Source organism: Apium graveolens, chromosome 8 (genome assembly GCF_009905375.1).
Source record: "Apium graveolens cultivar Ventura chromosome 8, ASM990537v1, whole genome shotgun sequence".
Classification (NCBI taxonomy): domain Eukaryota; kingdom Viridiplantae; phylum Streptophyta; class Magnoliopsida; order Apiales; family Apiaceae; genus Apium; species Apium graveolens.
This window is the reverse complement of record NC_133654.1, coordinates 238,974,477-238,985,065: the sequence shown is the minus strand read 5'-3', so window position 1 is coordinate 238,985,065 and position 10,589 is coordinate 238,974,477. Positions and strand designations below refer to the sequence as shown.

At 36.4% G+C, this 10,589-nt stretch overlaps 1 protein-coding gene across 1 annotated transcript; it reads left to right on the top strand.

Annotated features, from left to right (window-relative positions):
* Positions 1 to 864: 864 nt before the first annotated feature.
* Positions 865 to 1,701, top strand: LOC141677544 (major allergen Api g 1, isoallergen 1). Its single transcript, XM_074483528.1, has 2 exons — positions 865 to 1,141; positions 1,250 to 1,701. The coding sequence occupies exons 1-2, from the start codon at positions 961 to 963 to the stop codon at positions 1,531 to 1,533; spliced, it is 465 nt and encodes a 154-aa protein (XP_074339629.1). The 5' UTR covers positions 865 to 960; the 3' UTR covers positions 1,534 to 1,701.
* Positions 1,702 to 10,589: the final 8,888 nt, after the last annotated feature.

Here is a 10,589-nt window from a genome sequence, read left to right as displayed (position 1 = left end):
CCACTGCTCAAAAAATTATTATAAAATAGGCTTATAGTCATTTAAGATCCATATATATTTTCACTCATCTCTATTTATTTTAATTTATTTTATATTCCATATATATATTTTTAATGTTTTACTTTCTAACTGTTATCTGCAATTCTGCATCACTTCCATACTGCATCCCATTGTTTAGATTTTAGATCAGTTCTAGAAAGAGTATCCACGTGAATAAAACTTTAATATATTTCTTATAAACTTAAAATTATTTATTCACCCTATTGAAAAACTAACTCGAAGCACATGGGATGAGATACTAGCATAATTTCCAACCAAACTAATCTCATGGATTTCAAATTACTGAGCCCAGCGTAAACTCTCGGCCATGAAAATTGTTGAAATCAATATATATTAATAAAAAAGTAATTGAGAAGGGAAGGTATGCTCCTCACAATTGAGGAAATGTTTGAAGCTTCTAACTTTTTAGGGAGGGAGTAGGAGTATGTTGGAGATGTTATTCGTTTTAATCTTCTTACATTTTAAATAGGAGGGTGAATAGAGAGCTTGTTAGAGTTGTTATAAGTATTGAGAAATGAGAATGCCCGTGAAGGATAATCAGCAAGTTACGCGGCGGCCATCAGTACGATCCATCTAGAATGTTATCCTAAACTAATATATTTCAAAATAATTGAATATGGATATGCCCAAGACTTTTCTTCGCGCGCATGTTGACATAAAGTTAAATTGCACTAGTTAAGTTGTCTGTCATTAGATTGGAATCCTTTTATTTTATTTTTTTTATAAACAAAACATGCATTATTATAATATACATATGCGTCTCAACAATCAGCGACCGCGCTATAAATAGATGCCTTGGGGCTCTACTATCATCACATCAATCCCTTACAGCATCAACCTCCCGATCTTTCTGCTATCTATTTTCGAGTTCTAATCTTCAGTAATTCATTTCTTGAAATCATGGGCGTTCAGAGCCATGTTCTTGAGCTCACCTCCTCAGTCTCAGCTGAGAAAATATTCCAGGGCTTTGTCATTGATGTTGACACAGTCCTTCCCAAGGCTGCGCCTGGAGCTTACAAGAGTGTCGAAATCAAGGGAGATGGTGGACCTGGAACCCTCAAAATTATTACTCTTCCCGATGGTTAGTTTCTTCTTATTCATCTTTATTTGTGTATATTGTACATGTAACATTATATATATCTAGTCTCTGATTATTAATTGATTTCTACATGTGTTCCTCAATATGCAGGTGGCCCGATTACCACAATGACCCTTAGAATTGATGGAGTTAACAAGGAGGCATTGACATTTGATTACAGCGTGATCGACGGAGACATCCTCTTGGGATTTATCGAATCCATTGAAAACCATGTTGTACTAGTGCCAACTGCTGATGGAGGAAGCATTTGCAAGACCACTGCCATCTTTCACACCAAAGGTGATGCTGTGGTTCCAGAAGAGAATATCAAGTATGCCAATGAGCAGAACACTGCTCTTTTCAAGGCTCTCGAGGCCTATCTCATCGCTAATTAATCTGGAATGTCTTGTTGTAATGTCAATGTTTGGTTTTGGAAGTAGGCTACAAATGCCCTGGCTTCAAAATATTTGTGTTTTGTATTTTGTTTCCATGTACAACTTCGTTGGGTAATGTGTTTGATGTTTCCCATGACAAATAAAGCGAATGTGATATTGTTATCTTGATCTAGCTAGCAGTTCTTTTAATTAGTTTTGTAGTTCAACTTATGAGAGGATACCCAATAGATTTAGTAGTAAAATGAATATATGAAGCTCTACGGATAACAATAATGAAGAAGAACAAAGAAGAAATGAAATGTATTCATGTTTGTAAAAGTTGCTTATTGATCAGTACAGATTCAGCATTTATACAATTGCAAGTCTACCAGAAATACAGCTGCCACTACGTCCAATGCAACAATGCCTTACGAAGCATGAACCACATAAGCCTTATGTTGTGACTTCAAGTTAACCACAACAGCTGCTAAATGTGAATTATCTGTAATACTCGTAATACTCCCCCACAGATTGAAAATACACAAGAATTGTGTAATCAAAGCTTGGAACAAAAATATCAATGAGGTGCACTACCCAAACCTTTAGTAAAAATATCATCCAGTTGCTCCTTAGTAGAAATTTTTCATGGACATAGCACCAGCCTGGAACTTTTCATGGATAAAAGCAATCCAATTTAATATGCTTAGTACGAGTATGTTGAACAACAAGAATCAACAAATCACTAAGCAAGTATTTAAGCCACATAATCTCAGTAGTAATCTATACTCTTTATTAATTAACGAAATCATGTTTTATTGATGCACAAAAGTACCAAAAATATCAAATTTTTGTACTCATCTAATACAAATTGAGTTAAATTCTGTTTAAACTTTATTTATTGTTCATCTAAGCGTCTACTTACATTTTATTTGGAAAATAAATTTTTATCAATAATTAAGCTATATTAAATAAATTATATTGAAATTAATTATCAAATAATATTAATTAATATCAAATTATCAAAAATAACATATGTTTGGTTCATATGATAATATAATTCATTTCAAAGAAACAAAACTAATATGTTAAATTTCTATAATAAATAAAGCAATGATATACTTTTTTTTTGAAAGTAACCTCGAACTTGCATTAACTTAAATCTGCCTCAGCAACAAAATGATACATAATAAAGTCCGGAGCAAAAATTAACCACTCCTAAAAGCCTGACATAGAATACGTAACTTGAGCTATCAAGTGTGCTGCCGTATTCGCAGACCTAGGACCAAACACAACTAACACTTCACAAAATTCACAAAAGTGTTTAAGAATATCTTTACATTCCTCAATAATCGTATGAAAATATGACATCCCTTCTCTTGCTCGGATTGCATCCACTACCTGTTTAGAATCACATTCAAACACACACTTGTCACACCTCCAATCTTTAGTCCATGATAGTACCTCATGAAGCGCAATTGCCTCTGTCTCCCTGTGTTGCATCCGACCATGAATTACTTTACTAAATGCTCGAACAAAACAGCCCTGATCATCCTGAATTACACAACCAACTCCCATACTTTCATTGGCCTAATTACATGCAACATCCGTATTAATCTTTACCCACCCTTCAGGTGGTTTACACCATCCTCTAGCATAAGACAGTTGATCCCCTTACGCAGATCCTCTTCCTTGCTCCAAATCCATTCTGAAAGCATACCATATGATCTGGACTGAACTGCACACACAGAACTAGTAACACGGTTCCACATCCAGTTGTTACGCCGTTGTCATAAGTTCCAACATACCATACCCACCATACTACACTTCTCACGGCTACATATCTGAAAGACACGTTTTAATAATGTGAAAACATCATCGTTTACCTCTGTTCGAACTTCCCCACTGAGCCCAACTTTCATCTGCACCTCCTTCGCCATATTACATTCAAACAACACATGTAAGTCACTTTTTACTTGTGTATGACACCACTGATATAAAGGACTTACATTCACAGACTTCATTCCTAACACAAGGGTTGTAGGCAAGACTCCAACACACACACGCCAAAGCAAGTTAATAACCTTTTATGAGAGATTGAGTCCTCATAGCATTTTCCAAAATCCCTTATCTGGACATAACATTTCCCCTCGAAGCTGTCTATAACAGCTCTTGACTGTAAACTCTCCTTTGTCATCGAATAACCAGAACCACGAATCTTTTTTATCATTTCTTGGTATGGGATTTGTCGAATTAATTCACAGTCACGAGTATTACAAATCTCCCACAGGACCTCCTCATCACATTCCTTTCGATCTTCTTTTATCAAGCCCTCCACATTTGCATATTTTAAATTGTCAGGCATCTCATACGTAAAACACCCGTTTTCCAGACAAGGTAACCAGAGAACTCGCCAGATTTTGTGCTTTTACCATTTCCAATACGATGCCTACCCCCTGCTGATAAGTGGCATTTTATACCACTTAAAGTGTCTCATAACGGCTTGAATTGGTGTCTTGAACTCAAGTATTTTGTGTATTTGACGCGTTTTCTAGTATTTTGCATTTCAGGGTATAACTTGCTTAGATAGGTGATTTTCATCAAATAAAGCTTAAGGAAGTGCTTGGAATCAGTCTAGGGGTGATGAGTGAAGAAATCAGCAAAAAGAGAAGCAAAATAAAGTATATTCCAGAAGGGTAGCACGCGACCGCGCGCCAGGAGCAGGCGACCGCGTGCCAGCAAGCGGCCGTGTGGAGAGAGCAGGAGACCGCGTGCGTGCGGAATTTCAGAATCTGGATTTTATTTATTCAAGTACAATTGGGCTTCTGTTGGCGCTGGTTCTCTTGGGCTATTATATAAACCTTATGGAAAGACGTTTTCTTCATGAAGAACAAGGGCAAGAAGATTGAGAAGACCGTTTTAGCACGCAACAATGAAGAAGAGGAAGTATACGTTTATCTTTTGATTCTTTTAATTCGTTGTAACAGTGGATGCCAGTTTTCTTAATACTTTGAACCTTAATACTCTTGTGACATACTTCATTATTTATTAAGTATTTTTATTAGCCTTATATCGTTGTGTTATTATCATGCTTTCATATGAACTCATGGTGACGATGAGTTCTATTATGGGCTAATCATGATCATGGGATCCTAGCGGATTTACTATGGAATTCTTTAGTTAATTGTTTAATACCTTGATATATGGTGATTGTATGATATCTAGTATAGGTTGTGCTTATTCATCTTATATGCATCGCGAACATGTAAGATAGCCTGTTAATCTCTTGTGAAGCGATAGTGAATCTTGAGATTTAGAGCTTTCCATGCTAGCATAGGTTCATGTATTGTGTGCATGATTATTGGGTAACTCTAACCGTTTTACTTGCCCTGTGTAATCATCATGAATAACTTGCGCTTAAATCATTATGTTGTCAAATTCTGTAGACATAAAGGGTCTCAACATAATTGATGCCTACTCAACTTCTATCTTAATTGTGGATGCTTGGTAGAATGGTATTCGTACAACAAAAGTTGGCGTTTATCAATTTCGTGTTGGTCGATTAATATCATCACCATTACATGCTAAGGTTAATAGCAATAACTATTGAATGAAGTAGTAATGAAGTTAGGATCTCATGCGTGTTTAATATTGTTAATTCAATTGTTTAATTCTCGTAGTAATTATTAGTTTAACAACCTTAATTATTATTGTCTTGGCATTGAAGAATAATCATACATTGGTGAGTAAGTGTTAATTAAATATAATTAATCGGAGTCTCTGTGGGAACGAACTAGAAATCATTCTATATTACTTGCGAACGCGTATACTTGCGTGATTTATTTAGCGCATGCTTTGTGCCTAACACCTGCCTAATCACCCCTTGCGCCTCCATTAAGCTTCTCCACACATAGCTGGGGTTAGACCCGAGTTTTGCATCCAAGAAACATGAATTTGGAAAATAGCGAGCTTTCATAAGATTCGTTACTAAAGGGTTTACTTCCTTAATAATACACCATGCTTGTTTAGCCAACATTGCAGTATTGAAATCTTTTAGCTTTTTAAGTCCCATACCACCATTCTCCTTGATTGTACACAATCTCTCCTAGGATACCTATTTATTACCTTTATCATTCTTCCCCTACCCCACCAGAATGTATTCATCCTCTTTTCAATCTTATCGCACACCTCCATCGAAATAAGCATCATACTCATCCAAAAATTAGGTACAACCTGAGCTGCCGTTTTTAGTAGAGTAATCTTACCCGCCTTCAATAAATGTTAGTTCTGCCATGTCTCAAGCTTCTGCTGAATCTTATCAACCAAGAATGAGAAGGTTCCTACTTTTCTTCTCCCGACAACCATAGGCATGCCTAAGTATCGACCAGGGTTCTGAGCTACATCAACTCACAGCTGCTCACACACGTCTTGTTTATAATCAATACTTGTATTTGAAGAGAAAGTAATTGAAGACTACGCATAATTTATCATCTAACCCAAAATTTTTTCATATCTCTCCTGTACTATTTTCATAATATTTGCTTCCACCTTATTTGCTCGGAAGAAAAAATAACAGTCATCTGTAAATAGTAAATGCGATATTATAGGAGCCCTCCTCGCAACAGCACAACCATGGATCAGACCCAGCTCCTCGCTAAGCCTTATAATTGCACTAAGTCCTTCTGCACATAGAATATAAATATACGGAGATATAGGGTCTCCTTGACAGATTCCTCATTGAGGCTTGACATCCCCAAACACCCTGCCTTTACGAGTAAAACTATAGGAAATGGAAGTGATTAATCCCATAATCCTATCAATCCATAATATAGAAAATCCAAACTTGATCATCATATTTCGAAGAAATCCCATTCCAGTCTATTGTAGGCCTTAGATATATCAACTTTGAACTTAGCAATGCTGTTAGACCCCTGGCTTAACCTTCTCATATAATGATTAACCTCAAAAGCTATCATTGCATTGTCATTTAGTAGTCTCCCCTCTATGAACGCACTCTGCTTGTCCGAGATCAAATGTTATAAACACGGCTTCAACCTATTCGAAAATACCTTCGAAAGTATTCGTACCAGTACATTGCATAACAAAATCGGACGTAAGTCCGTCATACTCTTCACCACTTTTACTTTTGGAATCAAACAGAAAAACATTTGATTTATTCCTTCAGGAAGCTCTCCAGTACGCATATAATCCTGGAAAAACCTAACTACATCTCGACCAACAATATCCCAGTAAGTCTGAAAAAATGCAGGATTTAACCCGTCCAATCCTGGAGATTTTTTTATGGTACATAGAAAAGGATGCCTCTTTGACCTCATCATTCGTAACCATTTGAAGCAGTTCTACACATTCAATCCATGTCACCTGATTTATACACTCTCTTGCTGACAACATTCCATTACTACTTTGAAGACTCGAACAACTGAGCAAAATAATCTGAGATAACACCTTGAATCTCGTCATCTGTTTCCTTCCACTCCCTTTTTGAATTTTGGATGCGTTGGAACATATTATTACTTCTACGAGCTGAAGTGAATTAATGAAAGAATCTTGTGTTTTGATCTCCATTTTGCAACCAAAAAACTTTTGCACGTTGTTTCCAATATACTTATTCTCCAACAAAGTTAAACATTCCCATCTTACTTTATTGTACACATGAATACCCGCTGCATCACTTCTAGACCTGAATTTCCTTAGCTTGCGCCTACGATTCTCCATTTTTCTCTTAAATTCTTGACTCTGACCCCCTCACCATTCATCTAATTTGAGACAATATTAATTAATCTTCTCTACAAATTCCTTTCCCTCCTTATATTCCCAGTTCTTCTTTACCAAGTTACGACATTCTTGCTCCTTTATCCATACATTTTCAAATCTAAATCTTTTACTTTTAGGAACACAAACCTTTTTATTAAGCTGCAGGTACAAAGGTAGGTGATCGAACGTAGCTATCTCAAGAACATGTACTTCAGCGTGAGGAAATATATCTTTCCACTTTTGATTTGAAAAACCACGATCCAGTCATTCTTGCACTCAATTTACTTTACCTCAAGCCTTCTCCCATGTATATCTCTCCCCTACATAACTTATGGCGCCCTCCAAACCCGGGTCAGAAGTTTGGGATCCACAACACATACACAATATATAATCCTGTATAAGAAATATTATTTACAATGACCCTGCTTCGCAAAACCACGGATCACAATAGGTTAAAGTATGAAAACAAGTCACAACCTTAACTTTTATTACAACATACCAAATCCCCACTAATTTAACTTACAACTGTTAATAAAATTATTCTTACAATCTGACTATCTCTCTACCGCATGAAGTTTCTGCTAGCTCGATCCAACTCAACAGGAAACTTAGCCCGCACTTTGGACTGAGGAACTTCACTATCATCCATATTCTTTTCAACTGTAAAATATATAAAAGAATCGCAAGGGTGAGCTATCTAGCTCAGCAAATCATAATAGTGATAACTGAGGTTAAGCAATGTTCAAATAGAATGATTCAGAATAATCTAGTTTATTGTTAAACAATCATTAGAATTGGATATTCATTTTAAGTTTTAAAACCAATGTTAGGCTGCTGATCAGTCACACACTAACCCCGAGCAAAGCACATAACACTGCTCTCACTACTGGATCCAAGGCACACATTGGCCTAAATTGACCATAGATATGGTCTGACCACGAATCTGGTCCACATATATATAAAAAACTATCCAATTCTAAAGCAGTTCAATATGATAAACAATATAATTCGATAAACAAGATCATAATCAATGATGGTTAAGCACTTGAATAAAAGCGTAAAGAAACTCATGGATAACTCAAGGGTATATCAAGGTATGTATAAGAAACGGTTTCCAGCTTGTAAAGGATTAGGTATTCGACCAGTAATGATTTTTCAAGGTATAGTTCTTTAATGTTATAAAGAATGGTTGGAGTATAAAAGTTTTTGGTTTTCAAACAATTTTGTTCCAGTAATTGGTGTTTGGTAGTTATACATTTGGGGAGTAGTATCATATCTGTGTGGTTTGGTGTCTGAGGATCAACAAAGGATGGTTTACAAAGAGTAAGGCTTATGGCTCAAAATCAAGAAAATCAGGGTACAAGGTTAAACAGTTTAAAGCACTTGCATTATAAAACAGGAGTTATGTTTAATAATAGTGACATGTTATGAAACAGTTCGAAAACATTGATAATAGATCTTGGAGAAAAGTTCATAAATACTTGCCTTACAGGCTTTACAACTATTACTGATAAATTCTGAGCCGATTCTGCCGCTCAGGCTTTAACGTCCAACCACTAGATCCCATTGGATTCGACTTCGACACTCAGGTTTTTCTGTTGAAACTCTACTGAGCTCGTCGACTGATTGCTAGGTTATCTTTAGTCCATCATCCACTTTCAGTGTTCCCGACTATAACCTACAGGGTCGAAATACCCTACGTTAGACGTCTAGGTATGCTTGACATATCCTCGATACCAATTCTAACCCAACGATATTCAAACCCGACTCGTATTTATTCATATTAGAGTAACACAGACAACAATTAGGGTTCACATTCTCGAAATCGATCCAGTGTTCGTTTTCAGAAAATACGTATACTCGTCATTTTACGAAATTAGGGTTACTGTGTTTTGGACAAAACATACAACACAACATACAATCAGGTTCTGTATAAAACATATGCATATGTATTTACTTATACTCGCTCGACGTCCCGATAATCCTCGGATGCGCTTCCGTATTTCCATAGTTTGATTTTCCAGAAATCGGACAGCGTCCCCTTTGTTTATCGGACTACCCGTCGAAACATCCATCGACGTCAATTCAATAACGACAATCCAATTCACAATAACCACAATCCCAATCATCAGTTTAACCCAACAATCAATCTAATCACAATTCGTCAACTAAATTACGTACTCGACTTAATGTAAAATCAAATTCTCGTTTCAAAAATAATTTCACGAATCAATTGATTTATTTTATGAAAATTAGGACTCAGAATAAATTCATCACCGTCCACCGTCGACTCACCGAAGTTCACCATCGACGGCGGTAAAATTTACCGGTGCCCGATACGTGTCGGGTTTCCAAATAAATTCCACCGATTATTAAAACCATTATCCATGCACAATGAATTTAATATCACGAAATATTATTCAAAGTTTTCAGCACAAAGAAAAGAAATCCAAATTAGAATTATAACAGCCCAAATCCACTGCACATAGACGGACCAACCAGGCCCAACCAGAAAGCCCAACAGAAAATCACAATCACAGAACACACACGACCACGCGCCGCACGAACACAACACACACACTACACTCGCACATACGCACAAAACACACACACACACAGTTTATACACACACACACATGTCCACTTATAAGCATAGAATATGGAAACAATCAAGAATATAGGAAAACAACAGGAATGATGGCGGGTTCAACAGGAAAACACAACCGGAAAAATAAAGGTAAGGCAACCGGAAATAATAAGGCGGCGGCGGGGAGATTACCGGAGCCAAAGGGAGAGAACTGCGGGGTAACAGAGGAGAGCAAACAAATTAGGAGCGGGAGAAGCATTAAAGAAAAAGGAGAGATAAAAAAAATAAAATATAACAAGAGAGAGATGCTGTAGGGAGAAAAAGAACCGAGAGGAGGGGGGGGTGAGAGATGGGGTTACATGGAATGTTCTGTGTATATTTACTAGTGTATTATTTATTTTTATTATTTTTTTTCCAACACAGCAACGCACCAATCAACAAAAACCACCCGTCTGTTTATTCCTCCAGCGTTTGACACGTGTCCCTCCCTTCTCAAAGCTCGATTTTTATCTCGCATTTTCAATTTTATCGAACCATGTTGCGCATAAAACAAATTTATAAAATTACGAAAACAAGCTTATAATTTTCTAAAAACCCCGAAACTAATAAAATAAAATTTTCATAATTTTTAAAGTATGTTTGAAACGCAACTCATACCCACATTTCACGATTAACGAACCGAGCTGCTCTTAAAACACATTCCAAAAATTGCGAAAAT